This window comes from Chlamydotis macqueenii, chromosome Z, assembly GCF_036417535.1.
Source record: "Chlamydotis macqueenii isolate bChlMac1 chromosome Z, bChlMac1.mat, whole genome shotgun sequence".
In the NCBI taxonomy this organism is placed as follows: Eukaryota; Metazoa; Chordata; class Aves; order Otidiformes; family Otididae; genus Chlamydotis; species Chlamydotis macqueenii.
Genome location: NC_141593.1, coordinates 47,207,467 through 47,234,176, shown reverse-complemented (window position 1 = coordinate 47,234,176; position 26,710 = coordinate 47,207,467). Strand labels below are relative to the sequence as shown.

The 26,710-nt window shown below is 39.5% G+C and overlaps 1 protein-coding gene across 5 annotated transcripts in view; it reads left to right on the top strand.

Moving 5' to 3' along the window:
* AUH (AU RNA binding methylglutaconyl-CoA hydratase) overlaps window positions 1–26,710 on the top strand; it is a 122,224-nt gene that overhangs the window by 26,666 nt on the left and 68,848 nt on the right. For 4 of the 5 annotated variants that reach the window (XR_015261508.1, XM_086771514.1, XM_086771515.1 and 1 more), the window contains 2 exons: window positions 9,369–9,455; window positions 26,354–26,446. Coding sequence is in view for 4 of the 5 variants with exons in the window: in XM_086771514.1 (XP_086627640.1) it covers window positions 9,369–9,455; window positions 26,354–26,446 (180 nt within the window). In the remaining variant the exon portion in view is untranslated. The remainder of the gene's footprint in view (window positions 1–9,368; window positions 9,456–26,353; window positions 26,447–26,710) is intronic. The other variant, XM_086771516.1, reaches the window with a different exon arrangement.

Sequence of the window (26,710 nt, the reverse complement as noted above, 5' to 3'; positions counted from 1 at the left end):
ATTCAGTATAAAAATACAGTTATGTTTCATTACCGGAAAGTAAGTGCACATTGTGTTTTAGGCATGATGTAGAAGTTCCCTTAGTGAAGGTTTAATTTGAAAATGGAAAGCAGTTTGAGGAAGTTGGGTGTTGAGACTACCAGAATGACTGGATTAAAGAAGTACTTCTGTGATGCTTATTATGGAAATAACATAGAAGTACAAGTGGTATAGCTTTACTTTTTTTTTTTGTTGTTGTTAAAAAAAAGCTTTGTATTGAATAATAACTGTAACATACATTGCTTTTTATTAAATGCTGGTATTTGTCATTACTGTGATGTGAGGTGTAAACTTATGGTCTTGCCATGTTTAAGTAGTTGGGCTGTTGTGTGAGGAATTATTTGAAGATTGGGACAAAGAGGTTTGTCATGAGTTGATCGCTCTACAAGTCTGTATTTCTGGATCCTAGCCATTTACTAGGTGACCTCCACTGCTGCCACCACTGTCTTCTCCCCCTGGATTTTCTCCACTGATTCTATTATCTATCTGAGAGTCAGGGATCGTGTGACCTCCATGCCTGTCTTCTGCTGATTCTGATTTGTAGCCTGACAGAGGTTACTAGAACTGAGGCTTAGCACAGAATCAAAGTTAATATTGTCTTAACTTACTGTTAAGAGACAGGTAACTCTCCTCGTCTTGTACGTTTCCACCAGTACTGCTCTCTTTCAGGTGCCATGGAGGAAACTGTAGGAAGCCCTGTTGTGATAGTTACAGAATGTTTTGGCTACTTAATAGGATACTAGGAACTAGGGAGTGACTGAGGCACTGGTGGGATGGTGGAAGTGTCACAAAGAAAGCTGCTTGATGGTTGGGCGAAAAATTGACTTTGTTTTTAAGAGGTGAGATTAGGATCCTTACAATTATATTTTTTTTTTCCCCCCTTCTGCAAGTGACGATGAGTTCAGGAAAGCATTTGAGGTATAAGGTGCCTCTTTCTTTTTGTGATAAAAAAAGTTAACAGGAGGAATATTGTTGAGTGCTTTTAACTTTAGAGCTGGACAGACAGGATGGAAAGAGAGTCATCTGACTTTAATCTGTATCTGATCTGAATTTGCATACGCATTGGCAAGGGATTGTAGAACTTTCATGTATAAAATTAGGGTCATTTATATTCAGGATTCCTCCTTTTAACGAGGAAACCTATCTGAATTAGCACCTTGGCCTTTAGGAAAGACTTGGGATTCAAAAATTCAGAAGAAGAAGAAGAAGAAGAAGAAAGGTAAATGTCCCTCCCAAAAGTTTTACTTTGTGAAATACTCCATTTCTGGGAACTGATTTAGCAGCTAGTGCTTTAAATATACTGCTCTAGGTGTAAATTATTGCAGGATATGAAATAACCTACAGCAGTGGAGCTGCAAAACTGCCCTCTTACCAGAGGGACTTCTCGGGACTGGCATCCTGCCAAAGGCTCATATCATAGAATCATAGAATACTTAGGGTTAGAAGGGACCTTCAAAGGTCATCTAGTCCAACCCCCCTGCAGGATGCAGGGACATCTCCAACTAGATCAGGTTGCTCAGAGCTCCATCCAACCTGGCCTTGAGTGGTTCTGGCGATGGGGCATCCACCACTTCTCCAGGCAACCTGTTCCAGTGTTCCACCACCCTCATTGTCAAAAATTTTTTCCTAGTGTCTAACGTGGATCTACCTCCCTCTATTTTAAAACCATTACCCTTTGTCCTGTCACAACAGGACCTACTCAAGAATTTTTCCGCATCTTTCCTGTAGGCCCCCTTTAGGTATTGGAAGAGTGCAACGAGGTCTCCCCAGAGCCTTCTCTTCTCCAGACTGAACAGCCCCAACTCTCCCAGCCTGTCCTCATACAAGAGGATGAGGACAGGCTCTTATCATCTTCATGGCCCTCCTCTGGACCCTCTCCAACTGGTCCATGTCCTTCTTATGTTGGGGGCTCCAGAACTGGATGCAGTATTCCAGGTGGGGTCTCATGAGAGTGGAGCAGAGGGGCAAAATCACCTCCCTTGATGTGCTGGCCACGCTCCTCTTGATGCAGCCCAGGATGTGGTTGGCTTTCTGGGATGCAAGCACACGTTATTGGCTCATGTCAAGCTTCTCATCCACTAGGACACCCAAGTCCTCCTCCTCAGGGCTGCTGTCAACCCATTCTCCACCCAGCCTGTATTTGTGCCTGATACTGCCCCAACCCATGTGCAGGTCCTTGCACTTGGCCTGGTTCAGCTTCATGAGGTTGGCTTGTCAAGGTCCCTCTGGCGGGCATCCCTCCCCTCGAGCGTGTTGACAGCACCACACAGCTTGGTGTTGTCGCTGAACTTGCTGAGGGTGCACTCTGTCCCACTGCCCGTGTAAGCGCCAACAAAGATGTTAAACGGGGTCAGGCCCAACACTGACACCTGAGGTATGCCACTCGTCACTGGTCTCCACTTGGACATCGCTGACCACCGCTCTCCGAGTTCAGCCATCCAACCAATTCCTTATCCACCAAGTGGTCCATCCGTCAAACCCATGTCTCTCTAGTTTAGAGAGAAGGATGTAGTGTGGGACAGTGTCAAATGCCTTGCACAAGTCCAGGTAGATGATGTCAGTTGCTTGTCCCTTGTCCACTGATGCTGTCACCCCATCATAGAAGGCCACCAAATTGTTCAGGCATGATCTGCCCTTTGTGAAGCTGTTTTGGCTGTCACCAACCACCTCCTTGCTCTGCATGTGCCTTAGCATGGTTTCCAGGAGAGTCTGCTCCATGACCTTGCCAGGCACAGATGTGAGACTGACAGTCCTGTAGTTCCCTGGGTCTTCTTTATTTCCCTTTTTAAAAATGGGGGTTATGTTCCCTCTTTTCCAGTCATTGGGAACATCACTAGACTGCCACACCTTCTCAGATATAATGGACAGTTGCCTGGCAACTTCATCCGCCAGTTCTCCAGGACCTACTGATGCATCTTTTTGGGTCTCATGGACTTGTGCACCTTCCTGTTTCTGGATGGTCTCAAACCTGCTCTTCTGCTACAGTGGGTATTTCTTCATTCTCCCAGTCCCTACTTTTGTCTTCTGCAATTTGGGTGATGTGGCTAGAGCCCTTATCTGTGAAGACTGAGGCAAAAAAGTCATTAAGCACCTCAGCCTTCTCCATGTCCTGAGAGGGCCTACATTCTCCCTGGACTTCCTTTTGTCCCTGACGTACCTATAGAAGCTTTTGTTGTTGCCCTTGATGTCCCTGGCCAGATTCAATTCTGTCAGGCCTTTAGCCTGATCCCTGGCCACTCAGATCTCTGTAATCCTCCCAGGCTGCCTGTTCTTGCTTCCACCCTCTGTAGGCTTCTTTCTTAATTTTCAGTTGGTCCAAGAGCTCCTTGTTCATCCACTCAGGCCTCGTGGTTTTTTTTGCCCGAATTGCTCTTCTTTGGGATGCATCATTCTGAGCTTGGAGGAGGTGCTCCTTGAGTATCAACCAACTTTCCTGGACCCCTCTTCTCTCCAGTGCTCTATCCCATGGCATTTTACCCATCAGATCCCTGAAGAGGCCAAAGTCTGCCCTGCTGAAGTCCAGGGCAGAGAGCTTGCTGCGCAGCCTCCTCACTGCCCAGAGATCCGGAACTCCACCATCTCATGGTCACTGCAGCCAAGGCTGTCCTTGAGTTCCACGTCCCCCATCAGCCCCTCCCTGTTGGTGCGAACTAGCTCCAGTATAGGACCCCTCCTTGATTGCTCTCCTATCATTTGCAGAAGGAAGTTGTCATCCATGCATTCCAGAAACCTCCTGGCTTGCCTGTGTCCTGCTGTGTTGTCTCTACAACAGATGTCGGACGTGTCTAGCTCTTCCTGTTTCTTTCTCATGCTATGTGCGTTAGCATAGAGGCACTTGAGCCAAACCCCCGATGAAGCTGACTTGCTCTCTGGACCAGGAGTTGCAGACATTTTGTTTGTTTTTCGCAGTTTGATGATTCTCAGGAACTTTTCTGTGGCGCAGGGTGATATGTGCAAGAAGCGCAGATATTGCAGGTATCCAGATCATTCTATTAAATTATGACAGCAAATTTCATATGAAAGAATCTTTAAATAATTTTTTACTTGAAAATCATATACCCACGTTTTGAGAAGTTCAGGAATATAAAGGCTTGCATAGAAATAAATAATTTTATTAATTCAATACTTTCTTATGTAGGAAATGCACATAATATTCCTCATGCAAAACTGATTTTCCATTGACGTAAATGAATGCAGCCAACATCCTTCTTAATTTTATTTTGAAATGTAGAATACACCTTGGTTTTTATCAAAGTTAAGTGTTAGTGCATTTTTCCTTTGTATTTGATTCAGTTAATGTGTGCATAAATTTGTGTCTGTACTGGTGTGCAACAGGATTCATGGTTACTGTCAGTAGGCAAATGATTACTAGAGAAAGTAGGTTCTTACTCTTAAGTTAAGAAATCTGAAGTCTCCTGCTTTAAAAACCTTGTGGTAACTGTATGTTGTGAACTAGTTTCTTAGACAAAATGTTATTTAAGAGACAATTGGGAAAAATGTATCATAACCTTCTTAATGTGTTTGTGTAACAGTACCAAAGACTGAGAGAGAACTCAGTTAAGTAGGCAAAGCACCAAGGTCTGTGTTTTTAGGCAGTGACTCTTTATAGCTCTTTCGGGCATCAGAGACAGCTTTTAGGTATATTAATTCCCTCTTAAGACTGGGTCATATGGCAATGTACTGGTTTTACTTTTCTTGTTCCTTATACATTATGTGTTAAAATGCGTTCCTAATGATCATGAGCATATGTACCCTTAACTTACATTCATTTCAAATAATTCTGGATTTTTATAGTGTGCTTACTTGCTAAGAATTTTGTGCATCTGAAAAATTGAATTCTGAATACTTACATGTAATTTTAGGAGTTCTCCATTCCCTTTTATATGAGAAGATTTTTGGCACTTGCTTAATATTTTGTTATATGTTATTGACTTCTTTATAATTGTGGTTTTTGTTTCCTGTCTAATTTGTTTAAATCACTAAAGTCTGATTTTTTTTTTTTTTTTTAAATCGTGCAATGAAATGCACTAAAATGTAGAGATCCAAGTCATAATTGCTATGTAAAAGAGGCAAAGTACCTGATCCAGTTAAAGATGTTCCTACTTCTTGAAGGGGAGTTGGACTAGATGACCTTTGAAGATGCCTTCCAACCCTAATTATTCTACGACTCTCTATCTGTTTAATTTCAAATTAAAAAATAAATGTCAAGGAAAATTTTAAGTATGAGAAGATACGAAAGTTTGCATAAAACTGTGGAGACTAAGTATCATGGGATTCCTTCCTCATTGAAAAGGTTTGAGGTATTCTACAGCATAGGCAAAGTTAATGCAAACCTTGGATTTCTGTCTATCCTTAAGGAATAACAAGACAAAAAAAAGGGTTATGCAAAGCCATATTTTGCCAACAGTACATTGTTCTCTTAGAGACTAATTATTGAGGAAATATTTTAATTTAAATTTTACCTGTTACATGTATTTGTTTCATTTAAAGTTTAAAATATGAAATCTCAGATAACAGAAAAGGCAGAGTAAGATGTGCTACTTTTTGAGTAAGATCTTTCTTTTCACTAGTACTCATAAAAGAACCTGATCCTCAGAAGCAAATTGCTAGCAGTTCTTTGTTTAGTAGGTATTTCAGTAATATTTTTCCCTTTCTCTTTATCCTTAGCTTTCGTATCTCGTACCTCTCAAGTAAAAACCATTATTCTTGATGAAATGATGTTTCATTTCTTAATGTTCTGAATTAGTAACTGAGTTATAAGTATTGATAGAGTCAATTTGAATATAAAATCTTGAAAATAGTTAATAATACACTGGAGAATATTCTGTACATTTAAAGTTCATTTTGTGTGTTATAATATTCCTTTTTATTCTTAAAAAAAAAATCTTGCTTCCTGTCTTTTAATCTCTCAAGTATCCATTATATATATTTTGGAGGAGTTATTTGTTTGTCTTACTCTTGAAAAATGAGACAGACTCCCAGAGAGTAATACAGAAATACTGCTCGAGTATACAGGGATACGTTTAGGATGGAAGAAACTCAGCTGGAGCTCAAACTAGCTAAAAGTTTCAAGAGTAACAAGAAAAACTCCTGTAGGTATGTAAGTACCAAGTACAAATTAAAGGAAAATGTAGGTCCGCTGCTACATGGGACTGGCAGCTTAGTTATGATTGACACAGAACAGGCAGAAGTACTCCATTTTCTTTGTTTTGGTCTGCATGGGAAAGGTCAACTCCCAAGCCCAATGAGTAGGAGTTCACTGTGTGGAAGTTTTGAGTCAAATTGCACAGCCGTACAGTTTTCTTGTTCATATGCCTTCTGCTCTCAGGGCCTATTGTTTTCATGCGTGTAAAACATTACATTTCACCAAAGTGATGCAATCCCTGGATTCATTAGTTTGCTCTTAAAGTGCTCAGGGATCCTCCTGTGGAAGGCAGTGTAGGGAACGGAGAGCAGATACAGTTGACTTATCCCCACAGATCCAAAAGGGAAGAAAAAAAGAGCGATGCCAGTAACCTGCAGCTGAAAGCCACCTTCTTCTCCCCTTCCCAGGGAAGCACCACAGTGGGTGCTCCTTGATCTGTCTGTTATCTGCCTCCCTCAAGCAACTCTATGGTAGGAAAAGACAGTTGAGGTTGTTGGAAGATTCTCCGTCAGTCGTGATAGTGGCTTTGAGTCCATTTGATTTTGATCTGTCACTTCCTTATTTCCCACCTCCAATACTGGAAGAACAGGAAGGTTAGTTATTTCTTACTTTATTTCTCATAAGCGTAAAACACAGTTTCTCCTTGTTCTTATACAGGCAATGATTTGGACAGAGTTGTAGAAGCTAAACACAGACATTAACTGATGTCAAAGAAGTGATATTTTTTTCTTTTACACACTTGCTGGTATAACTTTCAAAGCAAGTTTTGTCATCAAGTTTTATAAAGCTTCTTTTATGTACAGAACTCTATACACAAATGTATTTGTGAAAGTTGCTTGCAGTTTTATGTGATTTAGACTTCTATCCACATTTATGGATGCAATTTTTTTTTTACTTTTGAGGTTCCTCGCAAGATTTCTGTATGTATTGATTGTGAATTACTAAGGTAGCAATTGCAATTTTGCTGTAGTGGAGACTTGACCACAGTAATTCCTGTTTTATACTGCTTGCTCAACTGGCCTGTCATAGTGCCTTCAGTTGAGGCATATCCTAGAAGGTTGTTTGGAAGCTTTTGGTGAGGTGTCTGATAATGTAAATTAAACTTGACATTGTTTAGCAGGAAACATGCAGATGCAGTCAGGACTGACGCTTCATTGTTTTTATATTGATAAGCTGTTGTGATTTAGCCCAAGTCACCACACAGTTTCTCGCTCCTCCCCCGCTCCCCCTCCCCAGTGGGATAGGTGAGAGAAATTGGGAAGAAAGGAAAACTCATGTGTTGAGATAAAGACAGTTTACTAAAATAGCAAAGGAAAACTACAATAATAATGAAATATAAGAATACTAAAACATACAAAATGAACAGTACAAGATTTCTCACTGCCTGATGTCCGAATGACCGATACAGCCCATCCCCAGCAGTGACCGCAGAAATGAAACTGAGCAGCAAGCAAAGGAGTGAAAGCGAGCTAGCAAGGTAGAGGGAACGATGCCAGCAAGCAAGAGAGAGGTGGAAGAAGATGCCTCCCCTCCATGGACAACCCCCACTTACATACTGACCATGACGTTTATGGCATGGAATACTCTCTTTGGCCAATTTGGGTAAATTATTCTTCTGTCTTTCTCCCAGCTTTCTGCATCTGCATATTAACGAGACCTGGAAAGCCAGACAATGTCCTTGGTCTCATTAACAACAACTCATGTCATCAGGGTGTTTGTCAACATTCTTCACTTATGAAATCCAAAACACACCGTAGCCAGTGTGAAAGGAAAATTAAGTCCATCCCTGCCAAAACCAGGACACATGCAGAGAAGGAAAACAAAAGTCTTAGTGAAATTAGGAGCTTTGCTATGATGGAAGTAGAAGAGGAGATGTAGAGCTGCTTTATTGGGCATATTACCTTAAAATAGCAGCTAGATGTCTGTCAGAAAAAGTCTGACAGGTTGATATACTGATTTTCACAGACCTAGTCTGGAGTTGTGAATTTCAGCTAATGCTGTCAATGAAGGTATATCTAAAAGTATTTTTGATGAAGAGGGTCAAGAAGGTCTAGCATGAGTTAAGTCCAGAAAGGTAAAAGGGGGAGCCTATGACTGCTTAATTTAAAATTCAGAGTTACAATTGTAAGTTAATCTGAGTCTGATGCATTTTCCTGAATGGATAGTATTTTGATTCTCAGGGTAGAGAAACATAAAACTATTTTTTTTTTTGTTCATTACATACCTTGTTTAGCCTTTTCAGACATATGCCAAGAGACTAACTTTATAGGTTAATTTTTACCAAATGGAAAAATATGCACTAAGTTGCAGTGGGCATGTTGCACTTCTTTAGAGAATAAATGTGTATATGCAGATTTTGTCTTTTTCATGTATTTTTCCTCTATAAGAAAGATGAACTTCCTGTCCTACTCTGTGTTGAGCTATTATTACTATTACTGTCTGTTTCTCTTTCTTTACACATTCCTGAGATTGTCAGTTTTGCTTATCCGTGAATTTTAAAACCACATTTTTGTAACAATTTCTAGTTAGAGTGTGCTTTTTATGCAGAATTATTTTCATATATTAATGAAGAAATAGATTTAAAATTTCAAATTTTGTCTTTTTTTTTTGAACAACAAAAAATATGGTATGTAACATATTCAAAATTACATTTCAATAAAGTGAGTTGAAAAATGGTACTAGGTCCACTGTAGAATTTTTTATTTAGATAAATATAGTCTATTAATGTAAAAACATGCACCCCTCTGTATTTTATGATCTACCAATAAAAGAATAAGGAGAGCACAATATGAAAACTGCATATTTATCAGACTTGGTGACACAGTTAGGAAAATAAAAATGTATGTCACATTAAATATTAGCATAAATGCTATTGTTCGTAAACTATTTTACTATGAGAAGAATAAATTTCACTAGGAATTTATATACTTAGTGAAAATCTGGTGGTGAGTAATTTGAATTTTTTTCTTTGTTTGGGGTTTTTTGTCTTTATTTTCCCTTGGTTAAACATTCCATATTTTCCTTGAAATCTGTGGAAAAAGAAGTGACCAATTTGGACTGTCCTTGTCTCAAAGTAGATAGATTTTTTTTTTTTTTTTTTGAATATAGAAGTATTTTACTTTTGAAAATGTATTTACAGTACTGTATACAGCTTGCTAACATGTATGTGAAATGTCACTTACAGGTGCTGACCTTAAAGAGAGAGCAAAAATGCACTCAAGTGAAGTTAGTTCTTTTGTCTCAAAAGCAAGAGCAACTATAAATGAAATGGGTATGTAACCTCTCCCTTGAACAATGTTATTTTAACTGTAACCTGAGAAAGGTTAGATCAGAGGAAGGACCTAAACGTGCATGGTTAATTCTTGGCAGGTGTAGGATATCCACAATTATTTATTTTGATAAATATGAATCACAGTGCATTACTGCTTTTAAAATGTTCTTAATCAAGTCAAACTTTTTTTTTAGAATGCTAGAAAAAGCTAAATCTAAACTGAAATAGAGGTGATTTGCCCTACTGTTTTTATAAAGGGTGGATTGTTCTGTAACATCCAAATACTTTAGCATTTAATTTTTACTGTTGTGTTCTTGTGGTTAGTATAATAAATAGTATCATTAATACATTTTAGAAACATGTTAAATGACAGTTATTGATAGAAAGCTAGCTACTAAGGCCTTCAAAATTTTTGTATCATATACTCTTGTTCTAGTGTATTAAAACCTGTTAATAGTTAGAGATTTTAATTGGCTCATACTAGTTTTTAAGCATAGTAATTTCTCTGCAAATTTTACATTATTAATTCGCTGTCAAATCATTATGTTTCTACATCGCTGCAGATCAGTTTTAATGTAATTGTTTTTCAACAGGGCATTGCTAATACGTTTTGTCAAAAAGAGAAGTCAGGTATACCAAGTTTGAAGCAATTAATTTTGTACATTTGGTTTATATATGCAACGTATTTTGCCACTTGAAATTTCAGCACAAAAATCTGAGGAATAAGTAGTTTCTCAAAGAATGCTTTTAGATACATTTCCTTAAAAAGAGTGGGTCAGATCTTGGTTTGGCAGAATGTTATGAGTGGAAACCGGTATGTTTTTGCAGGTAAACAGACTACTGAAGAATGAGTCTTTGATCAGGTACTTCATGGAGATAATTGTGTCGTTGAATTAATGTCTTATCTTTGAAGTGAAGCAGATCTTCAAGGCTCTTTAAATAAATGAAATCTGTAAAATAGCTAGAATTTAATAAATCATTAGTTTACTGCAGCTGATATTATATTTCATACTGGCCTTTGTTCTTTTATTGGAATGCTGAGCAAGAGGCAACAAGTTGTTCCATTATTTACTTTGCAAGATTTTTAGGAGGCTTCCTTAGTTTGAAGTAATTATTTTTCAACCTTTCTTGGACTGAAGTTACTGTAAAATACTTTCTGAGCTGCAATTAACATTTAAATAGAGGCAGTTGGTTTTAATATTTATTTTTAATTGTTTGAGTGAGAGAATTCCTAAAGTCAACAGAAGTATTTGAATTCAGCATTCTGCACTGAATGACTGAAAACACACACAGTGATCTGATGCTTTGTTTTGCTTTGGAGTTGAGAAAACTTAAAGACAAATGTTTCATTGTCTTCAGCTTCACTAAGGTTCCTGTGAGGGTGTTTAACAACTGCACATACAATCATAGAATAATTAGGATTGGAAGGGACCTTTAAAGGTCATCTAGTCCAACCCCCCTGCAAGGAGCAGGGACATCTCCAGCTATATCAGGTTGCTCAGAGCCCTCTCCAACCTGGTCTTGAATCACAACCATTTTGAAGCAGGTAATTGTCATTTAATCTTTAAGTGACTTTCCACATGATGTCCCCTGCTGATGACTAAAAAGGGATTTCCCTTCTGCTTAGAGATTATTATATGATGAGTGAAAGACCAGCATATGAATACAGGCACCAGATCATAGAATCATTAAGGTTGGAAAAGACCTCTAAGATCATCAAGTCCAGCCCTCAGTGGTGTGGAGGATTCAGCCAAGAAACAGTTTCTCAGGTGTGTGTCACAAAGCCCTCAGAGCTGATTCATATATTGAGTACACTGCCATTCCCCAAATAAAAAGCAGAAGTTCCCTAGATTCTGTTGACCTGCATCATATGTGACTATTTAGTCATAGAATCATAGAATGGTTAGGGTTGGAAGGGACCTTCGAAGGTCATCTGGTCCAACCCTCCTGCCAGGAGCAGGGACATCCCCAACTAGATCAGGTTGCTCAGAGCCTCATTCAGCCTGGCCTTGAACGTTTCCAGGGATGGGGCATCTACCACCTCTCTGGGCAACCTGTTCCAGTATTCTACAACCCTCAGTGTAAAATTTTTTTTTCTAATATCTAATCTAAGTCTACATCCCTCTATTTTAAAACCATTACCCCTTGTCCTGTCACAACAGGCCCTACTGAAGAGTCTCTGAGTCTCTCCCCATCTTTCCGGTAGGCCCCCTTTGAAGTACTGGAAGACTCCTGTAAGGTCTCCCCAGAGCCTCCTCTTCTCCAGGCTGAACACCCCCAACTCTCTCAGCCTGTCCTCATAGGAGAGGTGCTCCAGCCCTCTGGTCATCTTCATGGCCCTCCTCTGGACCTTCTCCAACTGGACCATGTCCTTCTTGTGTTGGGGGCTCCAGAACTGGACACAGTACTCCAGGTGGGGTCTCACGAGGGCAGAGTAGAAGGGGAGAATCACCTCCCTCGACCTGCTGGCCACGCTCCTCTTGATGCAGCCCAGGATGCGGTTGGCCTTCTGGGATGCAAGGGTGCATTGCCGGCTCATGTTGAGCTTCTTGTCCACCATCACTCCCAAGTCCTTCTCCTCAGGGCTGGTCTCGATCCATTCTCCACCCAGCCTGTATTTGTGCCTGGGATTGCCACGACCCAGGTGCAGTTCCTTGCACTTGTCCTGGTTGAACTTCATGAGGTTGGCACGGGCCCACCTCTCCGGCCTGTCAAGGTCCCTCCGGATGGCATCCCTGCCCTCGAGCATGTTGGTAGCACCACACAGCTTGGTGTCATCGTTGCTGATGTGCACTCTATCCCACTGTCCATGTCGCTGACAAAGATGCTGAACAGGGCCAGGCCCAACACGGACCCCTGAGGGACGCCACTCGTGACTGGTCTCCACTTGGACATCGAGCCATTGACCACCACTCTCTGAGTGCGGCCATCCAGCCAACTCCTTATCCACCGAGTGGTCCATCTATCAAACCCATGTCTCTCTTGTTTAGAAAGAAGGATGTAGTCCAGGACAGTGTCAAATGCCTTGCACAAGTCCAGGTAGATGACATCAGATGCTCCTTGTCCGCTGATGCTGTAACCCTGGAAATTCAGTGTTATCTAAAGGGTTTACAGTGGATCATTATGCTAACAGTGAATTCCTTGAAGTTTAGGAAACCAGTATGAGTGCTTTCATTCATGGGTCTCTAGCCTCTTTCTCAAGAACTGTGAAATTCTGAGTAAGTGGAAGTAATAATTGAGAATGTAGGTCACTGAAGTACCTAGACTGGAAGATTTGTGAGGGGACATAGTAGCAACAATTAGACATGCTGCAGGTTGGAAAAGAGAAGGAATTTGAGCACAACCCTTGCCCATTACTTTAACAAAACTTTTGTTTAGTTTGGGTGAGTGTCTCTCTCCTCTCCCTCTTCTTCCCCTCTTTCTCCCCCTTTTACCTCCCTCCTTCCCTCACTCTTTATACTCTCCCTCCCCACATTTTACCATTCCTGCTTTAAAACCGAAGACAGTCACTAGAATGTTGTTTAGTGGTTACATGATATTTTACCATCTCCCAGTTCATTTTTAAGGGCTATTTACAGGATTGGAGAAGAATATTGAGATATGAGTTCTAATATTATCGGAATTTTTGTATCATGTATATTTAGACATGCATACTATATAAGTACTTTTAGGTTTTGGTAACATGATATATTCCTACTATTAGTTTTTGAACACATTATAGCAACAGTAGATGTATTTGTAGGATGGATCTAACATTTTTCTGAAGGATCTTTGCAGGGCAATTTAAAATGTGGTTCTGGTGAAGAATATAAAAAAGTGGAATTTATATATGAGATTAGATTACATGGGTATATAAGGCACTGTGTTCAGTGATCCCTTATGAATAGAAGTGAACATTAGTTTTTGTAGTAAGTCAGAGGTTCTCAGTTCTTCTTTTTTTTTCTTCTGAAGAAGTGATCTGGCATTACAGAGCTAATTTTTGTAGAACTGCTGGGACATCATATTCGCATTTGATTACTGCAATGAATCTGTAAATTGAAAAGAATAATATTTTTCCTGCCCAGCAACAACCAGAATATTGTGAGATGATTAAAGAGGGGAAGCAATTTTCAGATTTTTTTTTTGCTACTGCAGAATGCTATCTAGCCAGGGAACAGTATTTCCAATCTCCTGCTTTATTCTTTTTCTATCCAAGTTTAATGCTGTAATCCCATTTAAAATGTGTTCTACTTTTTGCTTTTCAGAAATAGGTCATGTTTTCATAATTGTGTTTGTGTTCAGATGTGTGATCTAGTAAGGAGATGCTTATTTTTAACAGTGTTTTCAGAAAGAAGACCATTAAGTTTTCTTTGTAGACAAAATACGCAAAGGGTTAATTACATCTTGAACAACTGGATGAACTTAGCTTTTTAGAATTGACATGCTTTAACTTTCTCTAGTTTTTGTCAAATTAATTACTTTTAACATCCTTACACTAGTGGTTTTGTAGAAAGATGTATCATTTTGGAATACAACTACAGAAAATAATTTTCTGGAAATTAAAAGCATGCAGCATTTGTTTTTATGGGATTAATTTATAACCTCTTGCTAAATTTGGGTGAAATATTAAGACTGTAGTAAATATCACTTGGCATAAAAATAAGCTGAAAAAATTGTACTGAGCTGTTAGCTGCAGTGCCTAGAGCTTGAAGTTGAGGGGCGAAAAAATCAACACAACCTCTGTTATTAGCAGTGATTGCTTTTGCTAAAATTATACCAGAATTGGAGGGGGGTTGTTTGGGTTGTTTTGTTATTTTTTTTTTTTTTTTTTTTAATAGTAGGAATTATAAGACTACTTGTCCATCACTCTGTTCTGCCTTGAAGCTCTTAGTTACTGATGTAAAGCTGGCTTTACCCTCAAAAAACTAGGGGAGAAAAGCATTAATAGATCTCTTGCAACTATGCATAACAAAACAGGCCTGCCTAAATGAAATAAAATGTTTCTGGCTCCAAGAAACCTTGGTTTTAATGCTTTGTGGAGGGAAAAAAAAAGACATTGTTGTGGGTCAAATCTTCAGCATATATTTTATAGTATGACTCCCATTAAGTCCATGTTGTTCTTTATACTGACTGTGGGGTCTGGGCTGTGATATTACTGTTATATATGTGTTATCTGTTGGGATTAATTTCAGTTACAAAACAAACAGGCTACGTATGGAGCTGGATGCAAAAACTACTCTCCTCCAGAAAAACACCGTGTTTTACAGAAAGAAAAAGTGAAGCTACAGAAAGAGTTTGAATCAGCAGATACTTGTAATTACTCAGAGTGACATTAGGCCCCAACCTCTAATAAGTGAGAAAAACTGTTCGTTAGCAAAGCTCTTCCAAAGAATGTTGATGTAAGTACCTAAGTCCCAGAAATAAAAAAAAAAGAAAAGAAATATTGAGACTGACTTTCTTGATTGCTTTTTAAAGTCAAAGTGTGGTCAGGCTTGGTTTTTCTTCTGTCATGATTGGAGGCAAAACACCTTATTCGTGGCCTGATGGAACCTAGATCTGAACTAAGCCAAGGAAGAAATTTTTAATAAAATACTAATTTTGCTTGTTTTCTGTTGGATGTGTTCCATTATAACAAACCTTATAGTACTTTGTTTAAGACATCTGATTAGTTTTACTACATAAGTTGGGATAAAACTGTAATAAGTAGTGTTATTTAGTACCTACGTTAAGATATAATTTTTGAAGATGCGATTACTTTTGATATAGTCCAATTTGAATGAGAGACTTGAATGATGTAACACCTTGCAGTCAGTTACTTGCATTTGGGTTTTTTTTATTGTGTGCTTTTTATTTTATTCAAAGCAGATGCAACTCCATGTTTATGGATTTTTTTTTTTTTTTTTCCTTCTTAGCAATTTTCTGTTGTTTTGGATTCTCTTGGTCATCACTAGACTTTTAGTTTACCAGAAATAGTGCTGTTGTTCATCCTTCAGGAGAACAGTCTCTTCTCCAGAAAGTTCCTTTTTTTTTTTTTTTTTGCTATTGAAGATTATGGATCCTTGGAAATTCTTAGGTTGTGCAAAATTATATGCTGCCGTTCAGTTTTGGATGCAAGCTGTCAAAACTTCATCGCAGAGGTCCCAAGAGAGGGATCAGGATTATAGAAGTTTCACTTGATATCTGGTCTGCTAACTGCAACCCCACCTTCCCATTGTAAAGTCTCAAAAATAGGCAATAACGATAATTGATGAGGTCTGTGCAGTGCCTTATTTTACTATTTGAATTTCTGGGCCTTCTGTGGAGGTTTGGTTGATGTTAAAAATCCTGGTTTAGTATTGAACACTCCAGGACTGATTATTGCTCCAAGAAGTGACTGCTTATGTAACATTGACCAAATCCATCAGTGTTTGCTGTAGATAAATCTGGGCAGCAAAGATGGAGTGCTCTAGTTTGGAAATCTTGTGAGAAAACTGTAGGTTTCTCTCTTAGGGAAGAACAAACACAGGCTATAACTTGAAAAAGAGTTCACTGGAAAGCTGACTGAAATATCGCAGGTAGCTATCAAATTTGAAAAAGGACAAATCTACAGCTAGCAGTGCCATGCTTAGCAACCATCTTTTAGGCATGATGGTCTCCCTACATTGCTGACACTGTGAAAGGAATATTTTGGCATAGTATTTCTCTTGATGTGTTATGTTGTTGCCTGTTCAGTTGTGTAGAGCATAGCTAACATAGTCCAAGACTGCTAGCCTTATGAATGCATTGCTGAGCTCTTGGTTGTTTTCCAGTAGTAAATTTACTGCTTCTCCTAACACTGAATTAATTTAAGATAGCCTTTGACCAAGTATTATTTGCTTCCTAAATAGACAGCACTGTCCTTGCAGACCTGAAATTATGGACTTTGTCAAATTGTGTTGGATTGTTTTTAATTAAAAAACACAATGCTAAACTCTGCCGTTATGAATGCAATATTAAACTTCTCTACCAGGGTGTTGATTAGCTATTTATATGACAGCGTTGCTTCTGGAATTGCTAACACAGTTTTTTCCCCGTGACAATAACTGTCTAAAAACTATCATAAAAAGAGATGCAGAAAGAGAGGACCTGAATATTAGGATGAGCTGATTGTCCTTCCTTGTAGATCTGAAGATTAGGGAAGCAGATGGCTTTGCATTGCTGATCTGTTGCTTTGGTCCCTGGCACTTCTGTACAGCCTTGACAAAAATTAACATAGCCTCAGCTGTAGTTTTGTTTTCCTTCTGGTAGTAATTCCAAAGGAAAAGACTGTGTCCTGGACATGGCTCTTTAATTTTCCTCGCACAAAAAGTAACTGTACCAAAAGAAGGGTTCTACTTGCTCAAATGGTTTTTTGAGATCAACATAGCCAGTTTGCACATTGGCTGTTAAAACAGGCCTCCCGTATGACTTCCTGTCCATTCCTCCTGTTCCCTCTCTAGGGAGCCACATTGTATATGTTTGATGCATTGGAAACTCTATCCTTTCCTCACCCTATTCAGGTTTAAAATTGCATGTTTCAATCCCTGAATGAGAAGGAATAGTTTGTTAGCTCTTTTGCTTTGCCTGTCTCAGTCTCTGGCGTTGTTCCTAGAACTAATTGGTGTTCAAAGCGCAGCGACTCCTGGCATGATACCGAAAGTATTATGCTGTTCTTCTGTTGAAGAAATCCTAAGCTCATTTCTTGGCCCCAGCATTAGGCTTTGGCTTTGGAATAGCATGTTCAAGTATTTTACTGAACATGGCTTTTGCCTAAGTATGCACTGCTTTGATACTACCAAGCTAGTTTATTAAAAAAAATTTCTTGTGCGTACTGTGAAACATTAGGGAGTATTTCCTCTGTAGTGTTCAGTGAATGAGCTGACTGGGGAGTGTGGGTATATGGAATACTGCTGAAACAGATATAGAAGAAAAATTCTAGAAATGTTCAGCTAAAATGGTCACACTTTGTTGGATTTTCTTTGTATTGTATCAGTCAAGAACAAGTAGACGGTAAAAAAATGACAAACTTATTCCATTGGATTTCTTAACTGTTAGAGATTAAAGTTGTGCTGTTTGAATTTATTTTGTGTGCTCTCTAAGAAAGAAAAGAACACATAAAAGTAGAATGTAAAAGTGTAACTGAAGTCATTTATCCTTGGCATTATCATTTTGTTTTGTAAGTTCAGTGCTTGAATATGTGCTATACTGTTTGGTTGAGTAGTAAGTTCTTAAATGTACGTGGTAGGGATAAAAAAAGTAAGAAATATTTTTCATTTTTTGTCTATCCAAAGCTTTTCTTCAATTTAGACAGAAAGTAGATTCTGTCTTCTAGGGTTTTACTTCATTATTGTTTTCCTGAGTGCAGAATGAGACTACAAGAAGAAACAGTACTAAGTGAAGACACTGAAGAGTCTGTTTATCGAAGTGAAGTGTATCACTGAAGATGAATGAAGCATGCAAAGATTTGTATAGTACAAAAAGAGAATCATGTGAGAGTTGGCTACAGAGGACTGTAGCTAAAGGGTTTGATTAAAGCACCTCTTTAATTCGCATTAGTTTCCCAGCTTTTGCTCCTATCATCAACAGTATAAAACACACTGTCCCTATTACCTGTCATTAACAAAGGCCCACATAGAAAATTTAAAAATTAAAAACATAATATTCCTAGATTAAGAATTTCTTTATAAATTCAAAATTATTTTTTTCTAGGTAATTTATAAGAGTGAGTGATTACTGCAGGAAACTGGGAAACTAATGGGATTGAGGGAGGTGCCTCTTGATTGAGGAGATGCAGGAAGATAAACTTTACTAATATCTTTTGCTTAATAATCAAGTGTAAGGAACATACAGTAACCGTTTTCATTAAAAAGCAAAATTTATTTACACGTGCTAAAAAAGTATATATTTTTAATGCAGCTCTTTCTTGCTACTGATTGTCTGCCTGAACTTTGAAGATATTAAAGTGAATACAAGAATGTTCACATGAATCTATCAGCAGCAGCAGTCCATTAAGTTTCTTGTCTGAAGCACAGGAATTAGAGGGTATCTAAAACCCTTTCACAGTTGTAACTGGCAAATGTATGTAAAATAATCATGCATATGCAAGTACAGATGTAGACCATTCAGACTTAAAAGTGTGGTCATGTTTTTGCAGATTGATATATTTTTAAAAAATAAGTAAATGTATGTTACTTTGAGTAACTACTTTTTCATTCTTTTTGTGGTTATGACAAGCAAAGCTTTGTAGCATCTAATTACTTGCCTCACACAAAAATGATTTGACCAATCTTCTTTGCCTTTAAGTTCATATAGACAGTCTCACTTAGCTACTTCTGTATGTTGCTGCATAAATTGGTTTTATAGTGTTATAGAGTGGATGAAAGTGCTTATTTAAGTATTTGATTTCTGTTAGCTTTTTTCCCCATAGAAAGGCTTTTTTTGATGGCAGTGCTTGCAACTGAAAATGCAAGCAAACTGTTGTAGTCACTGACTTGATAACAGACTTTACAAGGCAAGATGAATGCCTGAAACACAACTAGCATTGCTCTCTAAGTGCAAAGCTCATATGCCATCTTAATGTTGTTATTGTTCTTCATAAAAAGATCTCAAAAGATGAAATCAAGATATAGTATTGTGTTGCAAGTTTTTTCCTATTTCCTATGACATAAATTATGTGAAAATGTGAATTTGTAATTAAAATGTTCCTAATATAAATAATATTTCAGTTATCAGAATTGCCCAGGAACTACCTCTACTTGCCATTCAAGGTGTATAGTTTATACCCTTTTGTTTTTTGAAAAGAAAAATCTTAATTTTATGCTCTTTTGGTTGCAACATCACTAAGAGAGAGAAAAAATCTGGGTAGTGAACAGGTGGAAGACAAGTCTATTCTGAGTTACAAGGTATGAAAATTTAGGTATAAACTTAATTGTTTTACAAACAAATTAAAAATAAATTTCCAGTTATTATAGCAAGCTAACATGTAGTTTTAAATAATCACTAATGCTGATTCAAAATTCCTATTTATGTCTGTGGCCTTTTGAAAACTCTTTCCTAACTTATAACCAGAAAACTTGCAGATTTTGGGTTAGTAAAGTAACTCTGTAAAGTGACAGATCTTGAACCTTTCTTTCAACATTGTTGATGTAGGAATGAGACCATAGACTTGCAGTATTATGTGATTTTAAGCTATTGTTGATTGAAATATTCACTGAAGATAAGATGTAAATAAGTACATTGTTTTGTAAAAGCATGAAGTCTACTGGGAGGCCCCTAGGCAGCAGTGTGTACCTTAGGGGCTGGTACTGGGTTCAGTCCTGTTTAGCATCATTAGTGATCTGGATGATGGGACAGAGTGTACCCTCAGCAAGTTTGCTGATCATCTAAAAGTGGGAGGGAGTGACTGATACATCAGATGATTGTGCCATCACTCAGAGGGACCTCAGCAAGCTGGAGAGAGAGGCTGACTGGAACTTCATTAGGTTCAACGCAGGAAAGTGCAAAGTCCTGCACCTGAGGAGAAACAACCACATGTACCAGTACATGCTGAGGCCTAACAATCTGGAAAGCAGCTTTGCAGGTCTTGATGGACACCAACTTTAACATGGACAGCACCGTGCCCCTTATGGTAAAGAAGGCTAATGCTATCCTGGTCTGCATTAGGAGTGTTGCCAGCAGGTAGAGGGAGGTGATCCTTCACATCTCTTCAGCACTAGTGAGGCTACTACTGGAGTACTGTGCTCCAGTTCTGGACTCCCTAGTGCATGAGGGAGAGAGAGCTACTGGAAAGAGTCCAGTGAAGGGCCATGAAGATGCTGAGTGGGCTGGAGCCCACTTCTACGAGGAAAGGCTAAGCAAGCTAGGACTGTTCAGCCTGGAGAAGAGAAGGCTCAGGAGGTGATCTCATCAATATGTATAAATACCTAAAGGGAATAATGTTAAGAAGATGAAGCTAGGCTATCTCCAGTGGTGTCCAATGACAGGACTAGTGGCAGTGGGTACAAACCAGAACACAGGAGGTTCCTCCTGAACATCAGGAAACACTTATTTACTGTAAGGGTGGCCAAGCACTGATACAGCTTACCCAAGGAGGTTTTGGAGTCTCCCTCCTTGGAGATCTTCAAAAGCCATCTGTACATGAGCTTGAGCAGCCTGTTCCAGGTGACACTGCTTAAGCAGAGGGATTGGACAAGGTGACCTCCAGAGGTCTCTTCCAACTTCAACCATTCTGTGTTTTAAAGGTTTCTCAAGTGCTGCAGGTATCTGTAGGCAGATACTTGCCACACTTTCTTAATCTGCTTGAGTTAGATAATGAATTGTGAGACTTCATATATATCACTCAATTTATAACATACTTTCCTCCAGTAATCCACCTAATACAGTAGGCAGAATATTTTTAGACAGTTCATCCTCCTTGCTTTATGTTTTGTGAAATCCATTATTCAAAAGAAAAAATGAGCTGCTAGAAGTGCTCCCTGAAGTTACTTGTCCTAGTAAGCTGTGCAGTAATCAACCTTATTTGTCAAATAAGCAGAAACACATACGTGGAATAAATAGCTTTGGCAATCTGCTTTGACATTCTGTCGGAACTCAGTTGTGCTGTCATGTAAACTTGAATTCTCTTGGTATTTCTATCTTTGTTGGAGACTCACAGTTTCTGAGGGAAATAGAGTACTCTCACAACTTTCTTTTCAGCCAGAATTCTAAGAATTCTTTGTAGACAGTTGGCTATCTGTTGATAATTAAAGACAAAGCAGGCTTATGAATATCATTCAGTAGGTGCTAGAGGTAGTGACTAGCTTCTGATTTACATCTAAGTAACTATTTCTGAAGATTGATTGCCAGAGATCACTGAAGTAAGAAGAGAGATGAATGATAAGGACTGTTTTCAACATTGTGCAGGTATAGGAGGACAACAGAGGAATATCAAAAGGAGTTGAGGTGACTGTGTTTCATTTTAGTATTTCATATCAAATGCTTGAAAAGGCACACTTCAAAGTGGGGCTTCATTTGTTCCTAAATACCAAATTCTGACTCCTGTGGTTACTTGAGTTGAAAATACTTGTCCTGATCTGTAAAAGAGTACTTCAGAAATAGAAGTTAATTATATCCAAAAGGACCATATATAACTTTTGCATTGTAATGGATTGAATGGGTTCCCATGGAATTTTCTTTTCTGATTCATAGGAATCATGAACTGTCTGCAGTAACAATGCAGACCTTTTACTTTAAGAGAAACTGAAAGAGTACTGCAGGTGTTTTTCAGGTTGATTGTTTGAAACTCTCTCAGACTACAAATATATGGTGTTCAAAGAAGCCTCATTGGCACGTGAACAGCCTAGATTTCAAAATTTTGTGCCTAGCTCAAGAATATTCCTTCTTTTTGTGCCAATAAGTGGTACATTTGCTAACAGAAAATACTACAGGTATAAATTTACTTAGCAAGCAGGGAAGCCACCCTTAGGAGGTTGGTCTTTTTGGATTTGATACGTTCTAAATCAGTAACTGTTTTTTCTGGATGTCCTGTCTTTTAAGTTAATCAGTCTGGACAAGTTGATGTAGATTGACCAGGAACACAAATCAAAGTCTGGAACTCTGGATAACCATATGTTCTGGTTTTGTTTAATGAGGGAGGGGGGGCCTAAGGTGGTAGCTTCTGTAGGAAACTGCTAGAAGTCGCTCCCCTTTGTTCAGTGGACTTGGCCAGGCCTAGGGCAGACTCGTTGCTGGCCAAGACCCGGCCAATTGGTAGCAGAATGTTCTGTCATAACGCCTCTGCAATAATGTATTTAAGAAGGGGAAAACAGAAAAAAAAAAAAAAAAAAGGAGGAGAAGATGTGAAGGAGTTGAGTGGGGGCAGAGAGGGGGAGGTGCGAGCCTTGTGGGTCTTGCAGGCCTCACCCTCTGGCCTCCTGCTGGGCAGCCAACTATGTCTGACTCGGCCTGGCCCAGCTACAAGAAGTGGAGATGAGGTGAGATGTGAATGAGATGTAAAAAGATCCTGAGAGGCGTCTGCCAGCCTGTTGTGAAGAATTTTTCTTGTGAGAGGAACGGCTGCAGATGCCAAGGTCAGTGAAGAAGGAGGGGGAGGAGTAATGCTGCTCCTGGCAGAGATTCCCTTGCAGCCTGTGCTGATGACCATGGTGGAGCAGGTTGTCCCCCTACAGCCCATAGAGGTCCATGGAGGAGCAGTGATCCGCCTGCAGCCCGTGGAGGACCCCATGTCAGGGCAGGTGGATGCCTGAAGGAGGCTGTGGCTTGTGGAGGGCCTGCACTGGGTCAGCTGGTTCCTGAGGGACTGCACCCGGTGGAAAGGGACCCCATGCTGGAGCAGTTTCACGAAGGACTGTAGCCTGTGGGAGGGACCCCACAACAGAGCAGGGGAGGAATGTGAGGAGTTTTTCCCTTAACGATGAAGCAGCGGCATGAAATGACGTGTCATGAACTGACTGCAGCCCCCATTCCCTCTTCCCTCCTGGTGCTGCTTGTAGGGGGAAAGTGGTAGAGATGTTAAGCCTGGGAAGAGGGAGGTGTGGGGGGAGGTTATCTTCTTCTCTGTCTTATTATCGTGCTAGTTCTAGAAATAAATGAATAGTTTTCCCCAAGTTGAGTCTGTTTTGCCCGTAATGGTAACTTTAAGGATTTTCTCCCTGTCCTTATTTTCTTATATTATCTCCCCCTATTCTCTTGGAGCGTGGGGGGAGTGAGAGAGACTGCATAGTCTGGTTGCAATCGGGGCTGAAATACGACACCATGTTATTCTTCCTGTGCACCTTTCAAGAACTCTCAGTAAGAGACTAGTAATACTGATAGGTCTTCCTTTGAGCCTTTGGACACTGTCTAAAGAATAGGGTTATTTTGTATTATGTTAAAGCTACTGTGTGTAATGTTTCATGAAAGCAAGACTACTTTCATGTATAAATTGTTGCCATTTTGTTTTACTGTATTTATTTATTCATTCTTCTTCATACTTCTTCCTTCCTTGTTTCTCAGTAATCTGTGGAAAGTAGATTTTTCCTGGTTAATCAGACCATTTTATTATCTGTCAATAGTGAGAAAGTCATGTTGTGCAGGAATAGAAGAAGGCTTCTTGACAGTTACTGAGGAACTGTCAAGTGTAATTAATATTCCTCTTGGATATTATCTTACATATCTGAAATTTTATAAGAACTTTAAAAATGAATTAGATGACTAAAATAATGGAAATGGAGAGCAAGGAGGTGGTTGGTGACACCCAACATGGCTTCACCAAGGGCAGATCGTGCCTGACCAATTTGGTGGCCTTCTGTGATGGGGTGACAGCATCAGTGGACAAGGGACGAGCAACGGATTTCATCTGCCTGGACTTGTGCAAAGCTTTTGACACTGTCCCGCACTACACCCTTCTCTCTAAACTAGAGACACATGGGTTTGATGGATCGACCGTTCGGTGGATAAGGAATTGGCTGGATGGCCGCACTCAGAGAGTGGTGGTCAATGGCTCGATGTCCAAGTGGAGACCAGTCATGAGTGGCGTCCCTCAGGGGTCCGTGTTGGGCCTGGCCCTGTTCAACATCTTTGTCAGTGACATGGACAGTGGGATAGAGTGCACCCTCAGCAAGTGTGCCGATGACACCAAGCTGTGTGGTGCCGTTGACACACTGGAAGGGAGGGATGCCATCCAGAGGGACCTTGACAGGCTGGAGAGGTGGGCCCGTGCCAACCTCATGAAGTTGAACTAGGCCAAGTGCAAGGTCCTGCACCTGGGTCGTGGCAATCCCAGGCACAAATACAGGCTGGGTGGATAATGGATCAAGACCAGCCCTGAGGAGAAGGACTTGGGAGTGCTGGTGGACGAGAAGCTCAACATGAGGCAGCAATACACCCTTGCATCCCAGAAGGCCAACCGCATCCTGGGCTGCATCAAGAGGAGCATGGCCAGCAGGTCGAGGGAGGTGTTTCTCCCCCTCTACTCTGCCCTGGTGAGACCCCACCTGGAGTACTGTGTCCAGTTCTGGAGTCCCCAACACAAGAAGGACATGGTCCAGTTGGAGTAGGTCCAGAGGAGGGCCGTGAAGATGATCAGAGGGCTGGAGCACCTCTCTTATGAGGACAGGCTGAGAGAGTTGGGGCTGTTCAGCCTGCAGAAGAGGAGGCTCCGGGGAGACCTGATAGCGGTCTTCCAGTACCTGAAGGGGGCCTCCAAGAAAGATGGGGAGAGGCTGTTTAGTAGGGCCTGCTGTGATAGGACGAGGGGTAATGGTTTTAAAATAGAGGGAGGTAGATTTAGATTAGATATTAGGAAAATTTTTTCGAGAATGAGAGTGGTGAAACACTGGAACAGGTTGCCCAGAGAGGTGGCGAATGGCCTATCCCTGGAAATTTTCAAAGCCAGGTTGGACCGCTATCAGGTCTCCCTGGAGCCTCCTCTTCTGCAGGCTGAACAGCCCCAACTCTCTCAGCCTGTCCTCATAAGAGAGGTGCTCCAGCCCTCTGATCATCTTTGTAATCTTGAAAAGCATTGGTCAATTTTTATTCTTTTCTTAAAGACAATTGGATTTTCACGAGCTGTTAATCTTAAAGGGATGTTTTGTTTGCAGCTAAAAATAGGCTTTTATTTAATTTCGTATTAAATCTCAGTGAGAGACTACCTGTTTGTATACAGATTTTTTCATGCTGATATACATTAACATTTATTTTTTTTTTTTTAATAAAAATGAAGTTATGTGAAGTATATCTGTCAGAAATGAAAAAGTTAAGCTAGGTAGCACAACTTCTAAATTTCGAACTAACTATTTCACTGAAGAAAGCAAGTATTATTTGTAAGTTATACATTAAATTAATAAGTTTTAGTCACATTACCCTTTTAGATTTTAAAAAGGAGAGGATATTCTCTCACCTCATTTTCGTTTATGTTTTGGCAGTAGGTTTTTTCTTTTTCAGTTTCCAGCTAAGACTGAATGAACTGGTCATTGAATTCAAGTAGCTGATACATTAGAGCAAAACCATTTTTTTAACATCTGCAGAAAAAACTATTGCTGTCAAGAGCTGGTTTAACATTTCAACAAGCTGTACAGCCAGGTGTTCGGCTGATTAATTGCTTTTGACTGTCTTTGAAACTTTAGTAGCAAAAATGTACTACTGAAATATTGTTTGACTATAGTTTCAGATTATTGATATCTTGTGGTAAATGTTAAATATAATTAAAGCTGTAATCTACAAGTTTATTTCTCAAGTAAAATATACATTTTTCATCAAACTTCTTTGAATCGTTGGTGAAGAGGGAAGAAGAGAACTTAAACTTGTAAAGAGCAGTACTTTAATCTGAATGTTTAACTGACTTCCCTATGTCAGACTGTAAATTAAATACAAACCATGCCATGGTCACACAGGTCTCTGGAGCCCTGCTGCCTGTCATATGTACTGGCAGCATGTGCATCTGTTTATCAGACTGAAAACTTTCCCACATTCCGTTAAGCTGTTAGGTGGTGCTTTACAGGAGAAAAGTGGCAATAGTGGTGGCCACACCGTGTCTGGGGATATTAAGAGACAGCTTCCAGCTATGCTGGCCTCACAGATGATTATGATAAGATATCTGGGTTTCTACTGGGACTGTTTGTGTATGCACCTTTTTTGAGTATTCCTGTTTTATTATTTGCCTAGCTCTGCTATGTATGTTTTTGGAGTTTCCTCTTCAGATTTTTATCAGAGGTGAGCCAAGGCTAGAGAAAAAGGCTTTCAAACCTGTTCAGCAACAGAGTGATTAGAGAGAGGTTGATTTTTTTTTTTTTGCCAAAGTATTGCTGGGCAATCAATTTTTAGACCCACTTTGTTTTATGGAACTTTTTTCCCATAGCCTGACTGTACTTTGAACAAAATTAGTGAAATGGTGTTTCAGGGATGTTCTTAATGACGCTGATGTTAATTGGTACTTTATTTTTCAGCTAATCTGCCTGTACCTACTATTGCTGCAATAGATGGAACTGCATTAGGTGGTGGCCTAGAACTTGCATTAGCCTGTGATATAAGAGTGGCAGGTAGGTCTGAATCTTGTTTACAGACATAGGATTATTAGTGTTGCAGATGGCTTGACTTGTTTTGGCAACAATTTATACAGCTTGTATTGTATTTGACATTGTTTATAACCAATTATATTAAAGGGATTTAGCAGAAACCTAAGTACTTGCTAATGTTTAGTTTCAAACAACTTACCACTGAAGCTGGATTGTTGTTACATGTTTTGTTTTATTCTTATGATCTTCATTTTATCAGTATTGCCAGATGAGTTATGTAGTTGTTCT